The sequence below is a fragment of the Cyprinus carpio genome, chromosome B12 (assembly GCF_018340385.1).
Source record: "Cyprinus carpio isolate SPL01 chromosome B12, ASM1834038v1, whole genome shotgun sequence".
Classification (NCBI taxonomy): domain Eukaryota; kingdom Metazoa; phylum Chordata; class Actinopteri; order Cypriniformes; family Cyprinidae; genus Cyprinus; species Cyprinus carpio.
The window spans coordinates 13636333-13658850 of NC_056608.1; the positions used below are offsets into that span (position 1 = coordinate 13636333).

General features: G+C 37.9%; 1 protein-coding gene across 1 annotated transcript in view; it reads left to right on the plus strand.

Annotated features, from left to right (window-relative positions):
* Positions 1 to 22518, plus strand: part of LOC109096620 (proteasome activator complex subunit 4B) — a 30497-nt gene that overhangs the window by 3041 nt on the left and 4938 nt on the right. Inside the window, exons 3-39 of the mRNA XM_042735464.1 lie at positions 176 to 292; positions 4835 to 4879; positions 5224 to 5373; positions 5502 to 5565; positions 5663 to 5737; positions 6216 to 6338; positions 6425 to 6517; positions 7927 to 8192; positions 9599 to 9785; positions 9910 to 9999; positions 10095 to 10159; positions 10244 to 10394; positions 12878 to 12976; positions 13061 to 13130; positions 13212 to 13279; positions 13797 to 14012; positions 14123 to 14280; positions 14413 to 14508; positions 15134 to 15189; positions 15333 to 15389; positions 15491 to 15546; positions 15672 to 15770; positions 15853 to 15915; positions 16220 to 16315; positions 16403 to 16527; positions 16631 to 16847; positions 17588 to 17724; positions 17810 to 17863; positions 17965 to 18094; positions 18810 to 18891; positions 19016 to 19169; positions 19262 to 19328; positions 19409 to 19534; positions 20907 to 21059; positions 21159 to 21263; positions 22157 to 22248; positions 22353 to 22484. Of these exons, the coding sequence (XP_042591398.1) occupies positions 176 to 292; positions 4835 to 4879; positions 5224 to 5373; positions 5502 to 5565; positions 5663 to 5737; positions 6216 to 6338; positions 6425 to 6517; positions 7927 to 8192; positions 9599 to 9785; positions 9910 to 9999; positions 10095 to 10159; positions 10244 to 10394; positions 12878 to 12976; positions 13061 to 13130; positions 13212 to 13279; positions 13797 to 14012; positions 14123 to 14280; positions 14413 to 14508; positions 15134 to 15189; positions 15333 to 15389; positions 15491 to 15546; positions 15672 to 15770; positions 15853 to 15915; positions 16220 to 16315; positions 16403 to 16527; positions 16631 to 16847; positions 17588 to 17724; positions 17810 to 17863; positions 17965 to 18094; positions 18810 to 18891; positions 19016 to 19169; positions 19262 to 19328; positions 19409 to 19534; positions 20907 to 21059; positions 21159 to 21263; positions 22157 to 22248; positions 22353 to 22484 (4134 nt within the window). The remainder of the gene's footprint in view (positions 1 to 175; positions 293 to 4834; positions 4880 to 5223; positions 5374 to 5501; positions 5566 to 5662; positions 5738 to 6215; positions 6339 to 6424; positions 6518 to 7926; positions 8193 to 9598; positions 9786 to 9909; positions 10000 to 10094; positions 10160 to 10243; positions 10395 to 12877; positions 12977 to 13060; positions 13131 to 13211; positions 13280 to 13796; positions 14013 to 14122; positions 14281 to 14412; positions 14509 to 15133; positions 15190 to 15332; positions 15390 to 15490; positions 15547 to 15671; positions 15771 to 15852; positions 15916 to 16219; positions 16316 to 16402; positions 16528 to 16630; positions 16848 to 17587; positions 17725 to 17809; positions 17864 to 17964; positions 18095 to 18809; positions 18892 to 19015; positions 19170 to 19261; positions 19329 to 19408; positions 19535 to 20906; positions 21060 to 21158; positions 21264 to 22156; positions 22249 to 22352; positions 22485 to 22518) is intronic.

Below are 22518 nucleotides of genomic sequence, written 5' to 3' on the forward strand. Positions count from 1 at the left end.
GATTAATTGTTCAAAATAATTATAATTAATTGCATATAAAAATCTTAGCTTTGATTAATGCATTATTATTATTATTAATGATGATATAATTATATGTTTTAATTATAATTTGTTATAATTTAGTGAATTCCTAATGTTTCTGAGCACTTTTTTTTTTTTTTTTTTTTACATACAGGAAGAAAGAACTGCTGTCCCAGGATGACTTGGAATTGCCTTGGAGGCCTTTGTACGATCTCTATGAGAGTATCCTGTACTCAAAAACTGAGCATCTCGGTCTTAACTGGTTCCCAAAGTAGGCCTCTTGCTCTTTTAATCTTTCTACCTAAATCTGCTGTAGTCTCACTGATATGTTGTGAACTATGGAAACAAGTCCAAACAAAATCTTCCATGTGACTCGATACTATGTTTTTAATAGCATGGTACCTGATGACCAGGCCCACACGGAGAGTGCTCTGCTGACTTTAAATTGCCATCATTCACAAAGTTTTACACACTGTTTAAAAGCTATAGTTAATTTTATTATGCTTTCAGCTTCTGTATATACCATATTTATAATTAGGTATACAATATTTAAACCCATTCAATAGATTTCCATCCCAAAATCAGCACAGAAAATATGAAATGAAGTCTTTAGTTTCTTTGTGGGCCTGTTCATGACATATTTGCAGAGATGTAAAGTATTTCTGTGAACATGCATATGACATATGATTCATTGTGCAGGGCAAGGTGAGGTTTAAAGTATTAAAAAATGTCAGTGCCAAGACTTCATGGTTCATGGAAAAGAAGGACCCTGATGTGCTGCCTAGTTTTATTTTTGTCTTCGCACATTTCAGGCCTTTTAACTGGGCACTGCAGACTCTTGTAACACAAACATTTTAGATTGATGTTATTGGTATGTCTAGCATTGGCTTATGCATTTTTCCTTTTCTCACATTCAGTTATCGAGCAGAAGCCTCAACTAAACAAAAAATGCTTAGTATTGTGCGCAAGCGGTAAGCACAGCCCATGTTTTACATGCACTGTACCTTTCCAAGGGCAAAAAAATATATATTTATTTGCATGTGTCCAAAATGTAAAGCAAATCAACAATCTAAATGAAAATCCCATCACAGCTTACACCTGCATTTGTATTTATAATCTTTGTTTCTGTTGTAGCCTAGTCGTATCCACTTAATAACATGCTTCATAAACACATCAGGAAATGGTGCTCCTTTTAAAGTTTCTAATATTTCATCTTTGTCTGTTCGAACACAATTCCTGGATGCTCAGAGGGGTCAGTCAGCTCTTGTATTTAGACTAAGAACTCTCCTGAAAAACTACAACAGCACAATGACAAAAAGTTGTTGTAAATAACTGTTCTGCAGCACCCCTCCTCCAGGAATGGGATACACTCATTGCTGTCACTTTATTCTCTTTATCTAAGAATCCTCTGATTGTTCTTACAGGAGGGCGAACTGTTCTGCAGCATTTCTGATGGATGATTTGACACACAGCACTTAAGTATAAGTCGCATCAGTCCAAAAATACGTCATGACTAATTAAAAAACATATATAAGTCGCACTGGACTATAAGTCGCATTTATTTTGAACCAAGAACCAAGAGAAAAACATTACCGTCTACAGCTGCGAGAGGGCGCTCTATGCTGCTCAGTGCTCCTGTAACCTTTCAGATCGGCTTCATATTTTACAGTTTGTAATCTGCAGAATAGGATTTTCTTTTGGGGGGCATTTTGTTTGCATTCAGTCTTTCTCAGTTGTCTTTAAGTTAATATTTCAGTTAACAGTTTTCAGTTGTTTTTCAGTTAATGCGTGGGCTGTAAAAGGGTCGGAGCACTGAGCAGCATAGAGCGCCCTCTCGCGGCTGTAGACGGTAATGTTTTCTCTTGATTCATTTCTCTTCGTTCATGTCAAACTAATTTTGATAAATAAGTCGCACCTGACTATAAGTCGCAGGACCAGCCAAACTATGAAAAAAAGTGCGACTTATAGTCCGGGAAATACGGTACATGCATCTTGCGGAATGAACAATGTAGCCTGATGCTACTTGTTTCTGTTTACGGATATGACGAGTCACGCAGGTACTGGGCTACTCCGCAGTGGATGTTGTCCTGACAGGTCTAAAATAGTCTGAATATAAACCCTTATTATAATGATTCAGGATAAGACAAAATATATATATTAAGACATTTCTCAGAAAACTATATCTTTGTTTGGGTTCCACAGAAGCAGGAAAGTCATACAGATTTAGAATGATGTGAGGGTGAGAAAATGATGGTTGAATTTTCATTTTAAAGTGGACTATCCCTTTAAGATCACAGCGCTTTTGGAAAACACAGGGTAGTCTGTTGTCAGTCCAGTTTCTTTTAGGTCAGGCTGTATATGTGGGTCGGATCACTTTGGCTGGCTGATTTAGAGGGCAAGGTCACCCAACTTTTGCAAATTTTCCCCTCTGGTTCTGGTATCATTGTGTTCTATTTAATCTTGCCCAAACTGAGAGAGTGCTGAATGTGGAAGGTGTTTGTTTACACTTGTACCAAGAGAAAGATCAACAGCTGTTGTGTCTTGCTAAGTTTCAGCTAGTTGACAGGCCTGTCTTAAAGAGATATTCCCCCAAAAATGAAATCCCAAAATGTCATTGCAAACCTGTATGACTGACTTCTGCGGAACACAAAAGAAGATATTTTGAAGAACGTTGAAAACAGATTTTCTGTGGAGCGCAATGAATTATTTTTTGTGGAACGCCAACAAAACAAAACAAAAAACACATTTCTCAAAATATCTCTTATTTTCCACCATTGGAAGTAGGGCTGTGCAAAAAATCGAATACGATTTTCATGCGCATCTCTTCAGTAAAGACGCTCCTGTGATTAGTAGTATATCTCCAGCACATGCGTTAAGATCAGGGTTGCCAGGTTTTCACAACAAATCCTGCCCAGTTGCTTCTCAAAACTAGTCCAAAACTAGCTCAATCGCGTTTCCAGGAGGTTCCCCGATAAATATTGCATCCCGGGGTTAAAAAATAAGTTTATACGGTCAGGGTTGCCCTGGTAATATTCACATTTTAGGTGCTAAATATCACGTTATTGGTATTGGGGTCGCTTCAACCCGCAGACATGAAAAACAACCGCAGACTTGGCAACACTGGTTGGCATTTACTACACAGAGCCGTAATTCACTGACAAACTGCACAAAATTGATTTTAAAATCGCAGGCGATTCTTTGTCGATTTCGAAAGCGATTTTGTGTAGCTTGTCGGTGGACTACGGCTCTGTGTAGTAAATGCCGCTCCACCTGAACCAGTGTTGCCAAGTCTGTGGTTGTTTTTCATGTCCGCGGGTTGAAGCGACCACAATACCAATAACATGATATTTAGCCCCTAAAATGTGAATATTACCAGGGCAACCCTGACAAAAATGTATATTTTTAACCCCGGGATGCAATTTTTATCGGGGAACCTCCTGGAAACGCGATTGGGCTAGTTTTGGACTAGTTTTGAGAAGCAACTGGGCAGGATTTGTTGTGAAAACCTGGCAACCCTGATCTGAACGCACGTGCTGGAGATATACTACTAATCACAGGAGCGTCTTTACTGAAGAGATGCGCATGAAAATCGTATTCGATTTTTTGCACAGCCCTAATAGGAAGAAAGTCATACATTTTGGAATGGTATGAGGGATTGTAAATAGAATTTTTATTTTTGGATGAAATGTCCTTTTAAGTAAGCCTTGAATGATCAGGATCAGTAGACCCCAGTCGGATGTGTTTTAAGGGGCTTAATTTAGTGTTCTTGCATTCAAAAAACTAGCTGGTTTGACCACATCAGAATGGAACAGAATGCAGGTTGAATAAATCATAACTTCACACAATATGTTAAAAATGGTGCAGAAGAGTTAAAATGGCTCAGAATGATTTATAGAGCCCTTCAATAGCATTATTTGATAGAAATCTAATAAATGGTTTGGCCGAATATACATTTTATAGTAAATCACTGTCATAGTCTTTGAGCACCACAGCCAAATTTCTTTCATTTATTACTCACCCTCATGTCATTCCAAAACCAGAAGACCTTCATTCATCTTTGGAACACAAATTAAGATGTTTTTGATGAAATCCGAGAGCTTTCTGACCCTGCATAGACAGCAACGCAACTACCACATTCAAGGCCCAGAAAGGTAGTAAGGACTTCGTCAAAATAGTCCATGTGACATCAGTTGTTCAACAGATGTCACATGGACTATTTCAGTAATGTCCTTACTACCTTTCTGGGCCTTGAATGTGGTAGTTGCATCAAAAAAGTAATCAAATATATCTTAATTTGCGTTACGAAGATGAATGAAGGTCTTACGATTTGGAAATATCCGGATGAGTAATAAATGACTAAAGAACTCTCCCTTTAAGGCTAAAATCCTCATCAAATAGTTCATCTTTATTTACAACATTACATTTAGTAGCATAATTGTATTCATAAAAGTCATAATCCGCAGCCAGCAGTTTGCACATCTTGGCCAACTTTGACAAGGTAAAAAAAGCTATATTTAGGAGCAGCTTTCTGATTTGAATTGGCTGTTGATGCAGTGTGACTGTATTCAGCGTTTTGGAGCTCAGTTATAAAAAGGACCTGAGGAGAACCTGATAACCTGGCATGTTGTACTCATGTGCCCAGGCTCTGGTGTTGGGAAACTTTCATTTACACTTTCACAAAATGCACTGTAGTTGGGTTTCTGCTTTGCACGTGGTCTAATTGCATCTATTGCTTCACCCTCAAATGAGTCTAGTCTTTCATACTATATTAATGCACTTCCTTTCTCTGTCTATTCCCTCTTCCTCCCTCTAGCTCAGTGGAGAATGTGTTGAAGACACTAGTCAAGAGCTGCAGACTGTAAGTGCTTTCATCCTTCGTCATTCACTAATGTGCCTATAAATGTTCGACCCCTTTCACAAAAGAATTGCACATTGTGTTAATCAGCTTTTCGTTGTGCTGTTGAAAGAATCATGTATTCAGGCCGTTGTTAGACAAGCCCACAGCTTTCACACTGAGCCGATTACAGCTCTCTTAACACATTTTACTGTTGACTGTTTCATTCATATAACAACCACTTTTCATTGTTTTGCAAGAGCTCACATAACAAATAAACAACCATGGATCTAAGAAAATCACATGTGATTTGGTTCTCATAATGTGTGTGTGTGTGTGTGTGTGTGTGTGTGTGTGTGTGTGCTTAGTTATTTCCCTGAGTCAGCCACACAGGAGATGCTTGATGAGTGGCGGCCATTACTGTGCCCGTTTGATGTCACTATGCAGAAGGCCATTGGTTACTTTGAGCTCTTCTTGCCCACCATCATGCCCCCAGAACAGCATCACAAAGGTTTCAAGTAAGACTCTCTTATGCAATTTAGTAATGAAATAAGAGGATTGCAATCTAAAATGAATTACTCAATATTCATAAAGTGCAACCAATAAGTCTGAGCCAGTGTAATAGGAGGATTTGTGCATGTTTTAGGTTATGGTTTGATGAACTGATGGATCTCTGGGTTTCAGTGCAAAACCTGCCTGCTTGGGAGGGTGTAAGTACTTCTCATTAATGAATTCATTTGTTAAAGTGCTAAATATTATGTCACCATTGGCTTTCTATCCTCTGTTAACTCTTGTTTCCTCTTACAGAATTTAGTGAATCTTTTTGCACGTCTGGCTAATGACAACATTGGCTATGTGAACTGGGATCCTTACATTCCCAAGGTACTGTCCTGATCATATATGCTACTGTATAAAATTTTGGGGTGATGTTTTTGAGGTCTCTTACTAAGGCTGCATTTATTTTATTAAAAATACAGTAAAAACAGTAATGTTGTGAATTATTATTATAATTTAAAGTAGCTTTAAATTATAAAGTAGTTTTTTACTTTAATATATTCTGAAATATAATTTAATCTCTAGTCTTCAGTGTCACATGATCCTTCTGAGATCATTCTAATGTGCTGATTTGGTGCTTTTGAAACATTTGTAATCAATGTTGAAAACAGTTGTGGAAGCTGATTCATGATTCTTTGATCAATAGTAAGTTCAAGAACAGCATTTATTTGAAATCTATCCTGAATAAAAGTACCAAATTATTTCCAAAAAAAGCATAATGACCCCAGACTTTTGAACCATAGTGTAGATGATGATCTAAAGATATCAGAGCATTTTATACTGATACTTTGTTGTCTTCCTACAGATCTTCACCAGGATTCTGCGTAGCTTCAATCTTCCTGTTGGCACCAGCCAAATGGTCATTCCCAGATACTTAACCAACTCCTACGATATCGGTCACGTGGTCCTCTGGATTTCCTCCATGCTTGTAAGTTTCATGAATCACACTCCTGCTATTATAGGTTAGTTATTAAAGGGTGCATCTATTTACAGATCTTTATGATTTTTTTTCAGGGTGGCCCACAGAACCAGGTCCAGAAACAGCTTAATGGGCTCTTCAGTAGTATAGCATCTTTCTACCACCCTTCAAACAATGGGCGCTGGCTGGTAAGATGTTCCCTATTAGGATAAACATCCAGAACAATATGCTGCAGTGCAAAATCTTGTCCCCCTCAAAGTCCAGCCCACTTCTCGAATCCATTCTGGAACTGTCTGCGGTTTGTGTGTTGTCAGCTGAGCTTTATGTTTGCGTGCAAGAGGGAGATATGCAGTGACAGATGGTCCTTTGACAGAGTGAGGTCACGCCACATTCCAGCTACTGAAACACCACTAACAACTTTCCAGTTACTGACCACCTAATCATGCTAGACATGCATGCTTCTCATGCACTCATGACTCAGTGGAGTACCATACAGTATCGAAGGGTAGTTTGCAGATGTTATTATTTAACTCAGTATTGCAACAAAGACCAAATGTTATTAAAGAGTGTTGAGTATCACTAAGTCTTTATTCCTTTGTGCTACTTTACCGTTCAAAAGTGGTGATGCACCAAAATGATTTTTTTACAGAATCACTAGTGAAAATTGGAACAGAAAATAAAGTTTGAATAATACATTTGATTAATGGAACTTTGTATGATGTTCAGGGTGTTAGTTAGGTGATCATTTAAACTAGTCTTATTAAAGTTCTTCAACAACAAGCGACCTCTCGATATCTAAGCCATCTCAGTTTTTGCATATTGTTACTTTAGAATCCTATTTGGTCACAGTGAAGCATGTCCACACTGTTGTAGCCTGTCAACATTGTGTGCATGATATAGGGTAGATGTTAATTATGTTAATGTTTTAACTATAATGCATGGCAGGTTTTTAAAATGATTATTACTGTTTGAAGTAACTAAAGAAGCGAAGCACAGCTTCAAGTCTCATCATTCTAAAATCTCAAGCATTTTAATTTGGTACCACAAACTTAGAAAAAGAGTTCTTAAGAAAAGAATTATGGCATTTGAAGAAGTTAGAAAAGTCCATTGCAATGTTTCCTAGCTTTTTCAGATACTAAATAATTGAATTCACAAAGCCCAGTTTAGTTTTTTTAATGGCAAAAAAGAATCTAATTTATGGAAACTCTATAGTTTATTGTTCTGAAGTCTGTTCCATGCATAAGTTGCCCTACTTTCTTGAAAGAAGATGCAAACTTTATCTAACCAGGACTGAAAGAAGTGGTCATTCTCTATAGTTTGGGAATCCAAAACCTTAATTGAAAAATAAAAATAAAAGCATGCCAAATGCTGGTTTCAAAGAGTCAAGAGAAGACTATGGGATGCTGCTGGCATTTTAGATGGGATAAAAAAAAAGGCTGATCACTACTATGGGAGGTGCTACAGAAAACATAGGATGAAACTTTAGCTTCATTTCGTACTGCATTAATGATTTCCAAACTCAAATTCATCTGTTTTGGCCATCTGTGTCAGTCATATCTTAATATCGCTGCCGTCTGTCTCTTATTTTCTTCTCCAGATGAAGCTGATGAAGCTTCTACAGCGACTGCCTGCCAGTGTGGTTCGGCGGCTACATCGGGAGCGCTATAAGAAACCCTGCTGGATCACCCCTGTTCCCGCCAGTCACAGACTCACAGACCAGGATGTGACAGACTTTGTGGAGAGCATGAAGCAGCCAGTACTGATGGCCATGTTCAGCAAGACAGGCAGCATGGATGCAGCTCAGGCCTTGCAGAACCTGGCCCTGATGAGACCAGAGCTGGTTATCCCACCTGTGCTGGAGAAGTGAGTGTGAGGAACTGCTGGAGATGTTCAGGGCCTGTAGGTGCTAATGACAGGCAGATGGCGCTGACTAATCAGCCTAATTTACATAAAAGGTTATGATGACTTCAAAGCTAAACCAGCAAAGTGAATTCACCCCCACAGTCTTTTTTTTTTTATTATCTATTCTGATAAATTTGTTAGTATATGATGATGTATAGCTGATTAAACTTGCTTAATTTTGTAGTATTTAAACAGTTATTGAAGGTGAGTTGCCGTATAAATTCATGATTTTAAGGGGTCATATGATGCAATTTCAATTTGTCCTTTCTCTTTGGAGTGTTAACAAGCTCTTGGAGCATAAAGAAGTTCTGTAATGTTGCAAAGACTAAAGTCTCAAATCCAAAGAGATATTCTTTATAAAAGTTAAGACTCATCCACACCCTCCTAAAATGGCTCGTTCTAACACACCCCCACATACAGTATCTACGTCAGCATGTGGGAAGATTTGCATAACATCACCCAGATGTTCATATCGTATAGACGCTGTGTGTTTCACTGTGAAAGCGAAACTACTTTGTTTGCCCTTCCAAAAGAGCATGATATCCGCTTCGTCTTGCCTGGAGCTGATCCGTGCTGGTCGCTGAGGAAATGCATCAACTTTGTACTGTGGATTGCCGGATTGGCTTTCACCGTGGATGAAGCAGAGTCCGTTAAGGGTTTTTAGAGTGTGGTTGGTGTATTCACATGTGGTTGCTGCAACTAGAATCCGCCGGCTGCGCGGTTCTCAAGCCGGCCTCTGCTCACTCAAGCCAGCCTCTGCTCACTCAAGGCCATGGTGTGTGACGCTGTTTCATTGAGAAAGCGAAACTACTTTGTTTGGCCTTCCAAAAGAGGACACGACTAGAAATCATGTTTATATCATGTTTATAATGGGTTTTAATGTTTGTGTCTCATCGCTCCGGCCGGACAGGGCATCACAATATGTTAAGTTGCGTAACATTTCCGTCATACGCTTGAGGTATTCGGCCAATCACAACGCACTGGATAGCTGGCCAATCACAGCACACCTCGCTTTTCAGACCGATGATCTTTGTAAAAATGTACACGTTTCAGAAGGCGGGGCATAGAGGAGAAACAATAATGTACAATATGTGGAAAATAATGTGTTTTTTTTAACCTTAAACCACATAAACACATTTCATTACACCAAATACACAAAATAATGTTCTTTTTAGCAGCATCATATGACCCCTTTAAAGTCATAAAGCTGTATCATAACCTGTATAGTGGCTTCTTTTATTCACTGTCAGGATATACAAATCCAATCTTTTTAAATAGGCTTTGTAAGCAACGTAAAGCAGGAGCTGGAATTTTTCCCAAAGGAGGAACCAACTAAAACAAATATGTGAATGTGCTGCCCCCTGCAGGACGTATCCTGCTATGGAGACGCTGACAGAGCCACACCAGCTTACTGCCACTCTCAGCTGCATGATTGGCATGGCCCGAAGTCTTCTCAGCGGGGGCCGACATTATCCCGAAGGTCCCGCGCATGTCCTGCCCCTGCTAATGAGAGCACTGCCTGGTGTTGATCCTAATGACTTCAGCAAATGCATGGTGGGTAAAGTGTGACATAAACATTGACAATTAAATAAAGATTTTTGATTCCTTGTTATTGCTCTCTCGACCGTGATTTTATTCATAATTGATTTAAAATAATGTTCACATATTTTGTTTTTAGATCACGTTCCAGTTCATTGCTACTTTTACTACTTTAGTGCCTTTGGTGGACTGTTCATCAGCCCTCCATGAGAAGAACGACTTGACAGAGGTAGGGCTCTGAAATTTTATGTTAAAGACTCACTGCAGAGATTTTACATAATTATTCTTTATGCGTTCGGTCATAAAATCTTTTATTTGTTGTAGATGGAGAGAGAGTTGTGTTCTGCTTCTGCTGAGTTTGAAGACTTCGTTCTGCAGTTTATGGACAGGTGAGTCATTTAGTGAGGTGTGTGTCTGCAAAAAGTGTAATACGCATATTGTTGTGGCTTATGCCCTATTTTGTGTGTCTGTAGGTGTTTTGCATTGATTGACAGCAGCACTCTGGAGCAGACACGCGAGGAGACGGAGACAGAGAAAATGACTCATTTAGAGAGTCTGGTGGAGCTGGGCCTTTCATCCACCTTCAGCACCATTCTGACACAGTGCTCCATGGAGATATTCAAGGTTTTTATTACATTTAATAGGATTTAAACTATTTAAACTATTTTAAACATTTTCTTTAACGTTTATTATGTTTATTACAAATTGTAAGTTCTCTGTTTTCTTTGTTTTTTTTTAGTGTTGGTAGGTATGTTTTATTTTGGTTTTAACTTTTTGCAATAATTTTGACGACGATGTAAAATTTGAAAATATCGTGAATATCGAATATTTCAAATTCAAGCATACTTTCCCAAAAGAACGCAGCGATCGAAATGAAAGTGTCACTCAACCAGTTTGTGTTCTGTCATGAGACCTCGGCTGTATTGTTTGTGATTGTGATCGCTGTATAAATGCTCTTACTCAATCGCTATTGCGTGAATAGAGAAACATAGGCTATGGCAATTTGGAATTACTATTAGGAATGTCACTGTTATAATATTTTTCATTTGTTTTACCAGTTTTCCTGATATAGACAGAGAGAGTGCATAAGTCTTTGGTATCAATTTATATATATATATAAGAAATACCTATGTGCTTCAGCAGCTAGCTCCCCATCTGAGAGGGTTTTTAGTGCCATTGGGAATATAGTGTCCAAAAACAAAAGTGTTGTGTTTATAATTTTGTTAAGTGTGGTTTGTGTTATTAGGTGATTATCTTTAAAAAGTGATTGTTGAAGTTTTTTTGTTTTTAGCTGTAAACTTGTAAAAAATACTTATCCCAGCTTAATTAAAAAAAAGTTGCCAGAATGCACTTTCTGTACTTGTTTTGCACTACTTCAGTTACATATACATGTGTTCATTTAATAAAAAGCAGTAAGTGATCACTTGGTCTAGATTTTTTTTAACTGCTTAAATTTGCACTAAACTTTTTTTTATTTACTTTGCAGCAATAGCTGTTCTATCTAAATAGTTTTTTGTTTTTTTTTTAATGGGGGCAAAAGAAAATCATGTTTTTTTATTATTTAAAAGCAAATGCAAACATATCGAGATATATATTGAAAATCGTAAAAAAATTTACAATATCGAGATTTTTTATATATATATATATATATATATATATATATATATATATATATATATATATATATATATATATATATATATATATATATATATCGCCCAGCCCTACCTCTTAGTAATTAGATTTTGTTAACCTTACAATATTGAATTGCATTTATTACAACAGTAGTCTCAAACTCTGCTGTTGCGTTTTTAACATTCTTGGCTTATATTAATCTGCAGCTCAATGAATAATCTGATCTGATTTATTAAAGAAGTGAGTTGTATGACTGAATCATCCTAAGAGTCAGATCAGTGACTCTTTATGGACTGATTTCACCGGTTTGTTTTGACTGATTATTTAATCAAATTTGACAGCACGTTGCACTGTGTGGTTGCATTTGTGTAACGTCAGCGAGGACAGCAAAACATTTTTAATTATGTACATATACATTAACAATTCTTAATTTGCCAGTAAGTTTTAGGAGCTCATTTTTATTCCATCTCCTATCCTGAAAAGTCTTGCAGGATTGTCTAAAAATTATCTTCTAAAACTTATTGCCAGATTCTGGAAGATAAATTCTTCAAACAGTGATACAAGAGGATGTGGTCCTTCAAGAGTCACTCTCAACTTATCTGTCTATAAAGCCTATAAAAAAATCAGTCTTAATGTATTTCATAATACTTCAGCATGTTATTCTTATTAAGTGAGGGTCATTTTTTAGGATTTTGTACCCAAGTCTCTGAGAACCTGACACCTTGTAATTCTGAAGACTCCAGGTAGGTTGGTGGTGCTGGAGACTAAATGGTCCCTGATGGTTTTACATCTAATTCTTCACATTAATTCTTAAATCTTTTGCAGTTAACGTCTTTTTTCTCCACCTGTTTTTCTGACCTGGCTGAGCCAGTGAGCATTTTGCTGCCCAATGGTCATGTCTTAACTTTGCAATTTCTGTATTGCATTAGTTTTGAATATTTCTCATGGGGATTTAATAATTTTTTACTTTTCTGTCAGCGTTAAACCTATTTTTTTGGCTTATTTTATCTGTAAAAAAACATGCCTAATAATTCTGCACACCTGAATATAAGGAGTTTTTCACTTCCAGACTTCATGGACAGTAATATATATCACTTATAAATGATTAAATACAAAAAATAAGAGTAGTTATTAAGATTGATGTGGTTTGGAATTGGTAAAATGTGCTTGAAATATCATCAGAATATAAAGATTTTTTTTTTTTTTAATTCAGCAAGGATGCATTAAATTGACCAAAAGTGACACATTTCTATTGTTACAAAAGAATCCTGATTAAAAAATTGTATCACAATTTCCTTACAAATATTAAAGAACTTTTAATCAAATATATGCAGACTTCGTGGACATAAGTTTTTTTGTTTGTTTTTTTTTTTCAAAAAAAAAGAAAAAGAAAAACATTTCTAACTTTTGAACAGTGTATTTTCTCATACACACCTGAATATTATCTGTTAACAGCTGTTATCTGTCTATAGGTTGCTCTCGAGAAAGTCTTCAACTTTGCCACCACCAACATCTTTGAGACTCGTGTCGCAGGCAGGATGGTGGCAGACATGTGCAGAGCAGCTGCTAAGGTAGTACTTTCCCTTTGCCCAACTTGTGCCGACACACACAGCCGTGTGGCCACATTGAATCAACTGTCCTCTGCTTTGTTTCAGTCTCACCCGGCAGAGTCTCTCAGGCTGTTTGTACCACACTGCTGTAATGCCATTACTCATCTAACTGCCAGTACGTACAAGAACATAAATGACAGTTTGTGTTATCTTGAGTCTGTTTCAGCATCCTCACTTGTGTTTTGGTGTGTTCCAGATGAAGATGTTTCAAATGAGGAAGAACTGGATAAAGAACTGCTCTGGAACCTTCAGCTGCTGTCTGAGGTCAAAATAACACCATATCAAACTGCACATGAAAGATTATGTGCTGAAGAGCTTAAAATGTATTACAGAATCATGATAGCTGCCTAAAGATTTACTCCCCTCTTAATGTTGCTGCAAACTTGTTTGACTTTATTTTTTTTCTGAACAACATAAAAGATGTTATGCTGTTAGTAATCAAGCAGTTTCAGTTCCCATTGACTTCCATGTTTTTTTTTTCATATAATAATTGTCAATGAGAATCAAAACTGTTTGGTTACCAATATTCTTTAAAATATAATTTATGTTCCACAGAATACGTAAAGTCATACAACTTTGGAGCAACATGAGTGTGAGTAAATGATGACAGAATTTCGGTGGTCTGTTCCTTTAACTAGGTTAAACTATGAAGTTTATATGACATGCACTTTCCATTAGGTACAGTAATGGAGTCACTGCTTATGAAGAGTTTTTCACATCAATCACCTTACATCTGTTTAGATACTAGACAACAATAGTTGTTTATCTCACATTGCCTCAGGTGACTCGTGTGGATGGAGAAAAGCTCCTCCCGTACCGCACACAGCTGGTGCAGACTCTGCAGCTGACCCTGCGTTTGCGCTGTAAGCAGGGCTACACTCTGGCCTGCAACCTGCTGCACCATATCCTGCGTTCCACAGCACTCACTTACCCCACAGACTACTGCAGTGTGCCTGGCGGCTTCAATAGACCCCTGCAAGAGTACTTGCCCATTAAGGTACTGGGAGTGTGTCTAGACCATATGACCAGTGGAGAGAACAGAGCAGTGTATTAGATCATTGTTGATCCCATGAGTTTTCACTACCTCCCTTCTTGTTCTTTAAACAGGACTGGGGTCGTCCGGGGGACCTTTGGAACCTGGAGATCCAGTGGCACGTGCCTAGCACAGAGGAAACAGCATTCGTTTTCTATGTTCTGGACTTGCTGCTGCAGCCAGAGCTCCAGCGTCTGCAGAAATACGCACAGGGAGAGCAGGAAATGAGCAGGTCAGGTGTCAAAAGTGCACTCTGTAACAATGGTAAAGACAAAAAAACATCATTCTGTACTGGTTTTAAAAATCTTGAATATTTTCTTAAATTGTTTTTGCTAATACTGACATGTTTCTTAACTTTAAACAGAGATGATGTTCTTCAGAGCCTGTGTATAGTCCAGCACTGTCTGCTGGGTGCTGGCAGCATGCTCCCCCCTCTTGATGGACCCACAATCACTGGCCTGTAAGTCCTTAAACTCAGTGTGATATAAGTTTGATATAAGTTTGTGATATAATTTTGCTCTAAGCAGCGGATATGTGAAGGAACACATAGCGCTGATTAAGTTGTGTTTCACTTTTAAAAGGAAAAATTGGGGCTCTGAACCGGTTCAAGGAACCAAAACGAAAACCGTAAACGAATTAAATTTTGTCAGGAACAGAAACAGAAATGAAATCTAATTTTATAGTTCCACACAGAATCGAAAATTTGAAATGGCCATTAACCGGTTAATAATGTTATTTTATCGTTCCATTTAATATTTGAAATTTGCTGTCAACCAATCAAGAATTCAAGTAGTATGGCCTATGCAAATGAGAAGCTGATGTATCCAACGAGTGAAAGGCCCACTGAGCTGTGAACTCATCATTGAGCCGCAGTGACAATGCACTGGCGTTAGAGTTTATCCAATGGAGAAAACAGAATAAAACTATAGCCTTACAAAAAAGGAATATATAGACATATACAAGAAATATATTTCAAATATAAATGCAGCCATGGATTTTTTTTCAAAATTATGTTCAAAATCTTAGTGTTGCGTTGTAGTTTTATTTTTATTTATTTTATTTTTTTTTCATTCTCCTTTGTGCAGTGTACCCAGCATGGTTAGTTTGGAGGAAACAAAGCTGTACATTGGTGTCGACTATGGTAAGCCAAAACTGGGGAAGTTCACAGTAAAACTCTGCTTATGAAACCTGTTGTGATGAATGTCCAGTTAGAATAACTTGTTGTGCGTCATGATCATAGAATAGGATATCAGCTTCTCAGTAAGTAATTGCGGATTTTTCCAGATAAGTCCAGAGAGAACTACCGTGAGGCCATCTGTAAAGTGATGAGACAGTTGCTTCGTAAGTGATCCTCATTTAGAACACCTTCCAGCACACAAAACTTACTTAATCTACATTACCCACAGTTCTTAAGACAAGCTTCTTCTAATTCTGTTCTTTAGATTACATTCTGGAACACTCAGAGGATGACACCAAATCCCTTTTCGCAATTATCAAGGTAAGTGTGCACAGTAGATATTCGTGCAAATTAATTAACCATTGTTCATTAAGTTTGTATTGGATCATAAAGCAATTATTAGGCATTAAAGTTTTGTGTTTTATCAAGTTATTTGTCTCCCTCAGATCATCAGTGACTTGATGCACTTCAGAGGTTCCCACAAACATGAGTTTGACTCTCGTTGGAAGAGTTTCACCTTGGTGAAGAAGTCGATTGAGAACAGGGTGTGTAGTTGGGCCTAAAAAATCTATTGTGCCATTTATTTGAAATGTATAATTGTCTTATGAATCTTCTTATTCTTTCCAGCTTCATGGGAAGAAACAGCACATCAGAGCTCTTCTGATTGACAGAGTTCTTCTTCAGCATGAGGTAGGAGCCAATGCTAATAACCTGGCATAGTCATTTGGCACATAATAGATACAGTACAGTACAAATACAGTAAAAACATCACAATGTCTCAGCTCAAAATAATAGCCAAGGAATACAGGTGTCTTAAGTAACGACTTAAGAGTTGTTATAGTGTGTGTAGTTAAACTATTCCACAAATTAGGTGCCGAAACTGAAAAAGCTCAGTCCCCTTTATTTTTTACCTGGCTCTTGGAACATCGAGGAGCACCTGATTGGGTGACCTCAGTGCTTTAACAGGAGTTTTTTTTCTGCTCTCAATGTTTAGTTGCGAAAGTTGCTGGTCGAAGGCTGTGAATATAAGACTGTTCATCAGGACCTGTTGAGGGACCTTTTGCGTCTCTCCACCAGCACCTACAGCCAGGTCTGATTCCACATTCACCAAATTTTACAAAAAAATAATCCTCTTTATTTTATATGTTCTCATGAATATCCATTTTTGGACCCTCAGGTCCGCAGCAAGGCCCAAAATGTGTTGTTCACAGCTTTGGGGACCTATAACTTCTGCTGCCGGGACATTACTCCACGTGTCCTGGAGCTACTGGAGCCCACACGAACTGATGTCACCTCCCCAGCAACAGTTCAAGGTCTATTGTATAATTTTTTCTTTTTATATTTTTTGTGTTGTTGTGTTTTTGTTTTTTTTTTTGTTTTTTTTTTATTTTTTTTTTATTATTTTTTTTTTGGGTGCGCTCTACTGCTTGCTTGGGAACCATTGTGGAGTGTGCCTTGCTAACCTACATGACTGGGAGTGCATTGCTCAGACATGGCCGGCCATAGTGCGCTCAGGCCTCAGCTCAGCGATGTCTCTAGAGAAGCCCTCTATTGTCAGACTGTTCGATGACCTCGCAGACAAAGTCCACCGGCAGTACGAGACCATTGGCATCGATTTCACAGTGAGCAGCGTCGCCTGTTTTCTAATTTTTGAACATAAACTTTGGTATAATGTGGTGTGTCGTTCAGACTGTTAAAGTGTACATACATTTATCATTGTTTGGTGACTGTTCACAAGAGAAATACAGTAATTTTAATAGGAATCCAGATATTCTGGAATTTGTCATAAAGATTTCCCCACAGGTTCAAATTGTTCAATGGATTTGGTGTGTTATTCAGTAGAAAGCTGCTTGATTTAAAAGTGATTTTTGTGCAAGCTGTACTTCATACATCACTAAATTGTTGATAATAGACAATAGACTTTTTCTGACAGTAATGTGGGTGCACGTTTAATGGGTGTTTAAATGACACATTTTTCAAAACATTTTGGCCATTAATTTACATGACAGTGGCATTTTGGGTGCTTTTGAAAACTGGTTTTAAAGTGCAAGTTTTTGAAAACGTTATCATGCAAGTCATGTAAATTACAAAAAAAGTTAATCTGAGAAAACTGACGTCTTGGACATGCATATTATGTGTTTCTTCACAAACTGACATCGCTAACTAGTGGCCTGGCATGCATAATTCAGCGTTTCTCATCGTTATCGTGGAGCCGCGTGAAAGAGAATTGAATACAACATTTTTCCAAACAAAGGAAACATTTTTGTTTTTAGCATATCATTGTCTTGCAAACATACCGTTAGGTGGAAAATAGCATCTACCTTGTGCTGTAAGACTCATGTTTCACTGAATTAATCTTTAGGTACCTGAGAGTGCAGTTTTGCTGGGCCAGCGCATCACCGATTCAAGCCAGCCCACTCCACACATTGGCACTCCCACAGAACAGGAGCTGGAGCAGGGGCTGGCACTTCAACAAGACAAAAACAAGGAGGCAGTGCAGTAAGTGCTACACATATACACACTCACAACATTTAATACTCATTTAACATGGTGTAGAAAATCTCTGCTGTGATTCTTCTTTTAGGAAATATGAAAAGCTTGTCAGAGACCTGTTGGAATGTCTAGATGACAGGGACCTGTAAGTATCAAACAGATGTTTAGAAGTGCTACATTGTTTCTATAAAACTGGACACATAAAAGCATCACTTAATTTATGATTATGTTATTGTGTGTCATCAGGCCTTGGAAGTTTGAGCACATTGCTATTGGCTTCCTGTCACTACTTCTCAGAGATGACTATCCCCTCCCGGCCCCAGCGGTGCTCTTCTTTGTACAGAGCCTCAACCATGATGCACTTGTTGTTCGCAAGGTTCGCAGAATGCTGTTTTTTTCAGCTTTGCATAAATCTGTATCAGGGTTTGCTGGGGTTTAGCACCAGCCTGCTCTAGTACACTTACCTAGAAGTATCTATTTAGATGTTAAATTTGGATTAGGTTTAGGTCTAAAATCTGTTAAAAATATGGGGTTCAGCAAGATTTTTTTTTTTTTAAGTTTTAAAAGAGGTTATATTCCCAAAGGCATTTATGAGATTTAAATATAGAAAAGCAGTATTATTGTGCAATATATTATAAAGTAATTATTACAATTTAAAATGACATTTTGTTCTATTTTAAATTTTAAAATACAGTGCAAGATGTATTTTTCTAATGGCAAAGCTAAATTTTCAACATTAATTTTTCCAGTCTTCAATGTCACCTTTAGAAATTATAGGAGAATATGCTAATTTGGTGCTCAAGAAAGATTTCTTATCAATGTTGAAAATGTTTTTTGCCGTTTAATATTTTTGCGGAAAGTGTGGTACATTTTTAGCATTCTTTGATGAATACAGTGTTCAAAAGAACAGCATTTATTTATAATAGAAATCTTTTATGACATTATAAATGTCTTCAATGTCACTTTTAATTATTTAATGCTTCCTTGCTGACTCAAGTTTTAAACGGTGGTGTATATGCACTAAGTCTGTTACATGTTTAAAAAACATTGTGTGTATGTTATTGTTTTGATTCCAATAATTGCTGATATAGATGGCGATCGCTGCTATGGCAGGCATACTGAAACAGCTGAAGAGACCGCGCAAGAAAATACCTGTTAGTCCCTGTGATATGAGTGAGTAAACAACATCGTGCAAACAAATAAATAGTACAATTAAATGAGGAGATCCATCTGTTGGTCCATCTGTAAGATCTCAGTATCTGTGGAAGGAGATAATTACACATGTGGTGCCTTGCAGGTGGGGTAACTGAGCCGGAGGGGCTGGTGGCAGGAGACAGGCCGGGGAATGACTGGCTGCAGTACCACGGTGACAGCCTGCCGTGCACCCAGCAGGACTGGGACAATTTCTGCTTTGTAGAAAAGACACACTGGGGCTACTACTGCTGGCCAAAGTAAACACTCTCAGCCTCTGATCTCTGTATGATTCACTCTAAATCTCTGCTTCTAGCTAGTTTTCTCACTCTCTGCATTTCTCTGTTTATAGGAAGTTGATGGTGTATGCCCCAGCAGCAGAGCAGCCCAAGGATCTTTCCGCTGAGAACATGAATGAGGTATACATGGACTGAGTGAGCTAGACTTTGTTTTACTGCCAAACTTGAGAGTGTATATACTAAACATGATTTTCTTACAGCGGGAGCGCATCATCTGTGACCATTTCACAGACCCCGTGTTCATCAAACAGCTTATTGAGTTCCTGTCTCTTGAGGACCGAAAGGGCAAAGACAAGTTCAATCCTCGTCGCTTCTGTCTTTTCAAGGTACCAGCATTTATAAGACAATAATCATGGTAGATGAGATAAAAGTACAGTTTGGCAGTAGGTTAGAAAGGAAATCAACAAAATGGAGATTAAATTGACTATTTAATATGACAATATTGTCTCTACTATCATCGAAAAAAAAAAAGTATCTTTGTTTTCTCCAATACTGCATTTATTTCATTAAAAACACAAGAAAACGATGATGTGATGTAAAATACATAGAATTTGACTCAAAAGATAATGGACACTTTTAGAAAAATGGCTTTATAAAGGTAAAAATGCCCATAAAATGTAAGAATCAGTTTACACTTTTTGGTAAAGATTAATTTCTGTCTGACCACTGCACTGAATATGAAGAATATCAAAAACTTTAGGAATCAGCTGTCCACGGCAGTCCTTACCAGCACAATGACACCCTCAGCAAAATATCGTCTAATTATCGTTATCAGTAAAATCCCAGATATTATAAACCCGGATATTATTTTTTTGTCAATATCGCACACCCCTAGTTAGAACTAATGCTGTCCCTGTACAGCAGGGATAGGCAACTTCGGTCCTGGAGGGCCACTGTCCTGCAGAGTTTAGGTCCAACCCTAATTAAACACAACTGAACAAGGCAATCAGTGTTTTCAGGATTACTAGATAGATACAGGCAGGTGAGTTCTTATGAGGGCTGAAGCTAAACTCTGCAGGATAGTGGCCCTCCAGGACCGGAGTTGCCTATCCCTGCTGTACAGACTACACAATTTTTGGATAAAAGTCAAGTCAACAGGATGGAGATTTAATAAGCTTAGATTCACTGTCTCACATGTTTGATGCCATTTCATTTGCAGTTCAGTTACATTGTGATGCATTGCAGTGTATTGAATTGGCTATCGTTGAAAGCATGTTGAATAGCCTTGATGTAATCTGTAGAAATATTTTTAGATGTTCCTGTGCATCTTGTTAACAAGTCACTGTTTGTCCTTGACATTTTCTTACAGTGTCCTCTGCACCAGGCTGCATACAAAACTCTCTGATGCAGAGAGGACATTAAGATATGTTCAATCGCCACATAATTCCCCTGACTTCTATTTTTGGGTTCTCAGCAGAGAGAAAACCTTTAAAAAGTAGCATTTATTGGTTCATTATCATCCTGTTTATGTTCACTGATTCCAGCAGTTTTGTAATTCCCAACTCGAGAGATTGCACAGATTGTGAGGACGTATTCAATAAAAGATTTGTGGAGAGCAGTAAATACAATTGTGCTCCCAGCCACATCTACCTCTGCAAATCTCTGCATTTTAACCAGCTCATAAACCTGCCTTGCTCACCTGCCATACCAATTTATTACAAAATACATTTAGCTTGCTTTCTCATTTAACGCCCGCAGGGACTCTTCCGGAACTACAGTGATGCCTTCCTGCCCATTCTAAAGCCTCATATGGAGCGGCTGGCAAATGACTCTCACGAGAGCACCCAGCGCTGTGTGGCTGAGATCATTGCAGGACTGGTTAGAGGCAGCAAGCACTGGAGCTTCAGCAAGGTGAGCACCGCTGCAGGCATGAGGGACACACTTCAAATTAGGAAGCCGCTGAGATGTTTAACCACATTGATGTCTGAACCCCCTCTTTCTTTCACACAGGTGGAGGCATTATGGAAATTCCTGATTCCTTTGATGAGAAGAGCACTGTCCAATATTACTGTCGAGACCTATGCTGACTGGGGTACCTGTGTGGCAACTGCATGTGTATGTGTTATAGATCCTTACTCTGTTAAATTGTATACCACGTAATCCATCACCTGAATGTATTTATTTATTTATTTATTTATCCAAATTAATATTTAAATGGATAGTTCACCCAAAAATGACTCACCCTCATGTTGTTCCAAACCCGTAAGACCTCTATTCATCTTCGGAACACAAATTAAAATGTTTTGGAGGAAATCCGAGAGCTTTTTGACCCTCCATAGACAGCTAGGAAACCACCATGTTCAAGGCTCTGAAAGGTAGTAAGGACATTGTTAAAATATTCCATGTGACATCAGTGGTTCCACCTTAATTTTATGAAGCTATGAGAATTTTTTTTAGTGCGCAAAGAAAACAAAAATACAATTTCTTTTCTTCCATGTCAGTCTTCAATGCACATTCATTATAGTACCACATCACATTTTCTAACGTTATAAAATTTTTTAAAACTTATTTCATTTAGCAAGGTTAAATAAAATTAGTCAAAAGTGACTGTAAGTCAAATTGTACAAATTTTGTTCTTGTAACTTAAGCAACATGAAGCAGCACAACAACTTTAGTGCACAAGAAACATTTCTTCTTATCAAATTAGAATGATTTCTGAAGAACCATGTGTCACTGAATACTGGAGTAACAGTTGGAAATTCAGCTTTGCCATCACAGGAATAAAAAAATATTTTATATATGTGTATATATATATATATATATATATATATATATATATATATAAGAAAAGAAAAGAAAAACCCTTATTTTTAAATTGCTGTATACTGTTATCTGTTAAGCATAAGAGACTTCTATCAAAAATATTAAAAACTGTAATTTATTTAAAACTTTTGGGGCAGTATGTGAAGCCATGGGAACAACTAACTGTTTATGTTTGATATTTTCAGGAGAGCCGCGATCCACGAAAGCTCCACTGGCTTCTCGAGATGCTGATGGAGTGTCCTCTCAGTGGGGAAGGTGGCTCGTTTGTAGATGCCTGGTGAGTGTATTTTGTGTTTTACTTCATGGGAAATTCTGAAACCATTCAGACTTGGATGCATATTTGATATTTGAGAGATCAATCATTTCTTTCAATCTCTGTAGCCACCTGTACGTGCTGCAGGGTGGTCTGGCACAGCAGGAGTGGAGGGTCCCAGAGCTGCTACACAGATTGCTGAGTTATCTGGAGCCCAAACTCACTCAGGTTTATAAGAATGTAAGAGAGCGCATCGGCAGGTATGTGTGCAGTTGGGGTCAAAATGGTCACTGT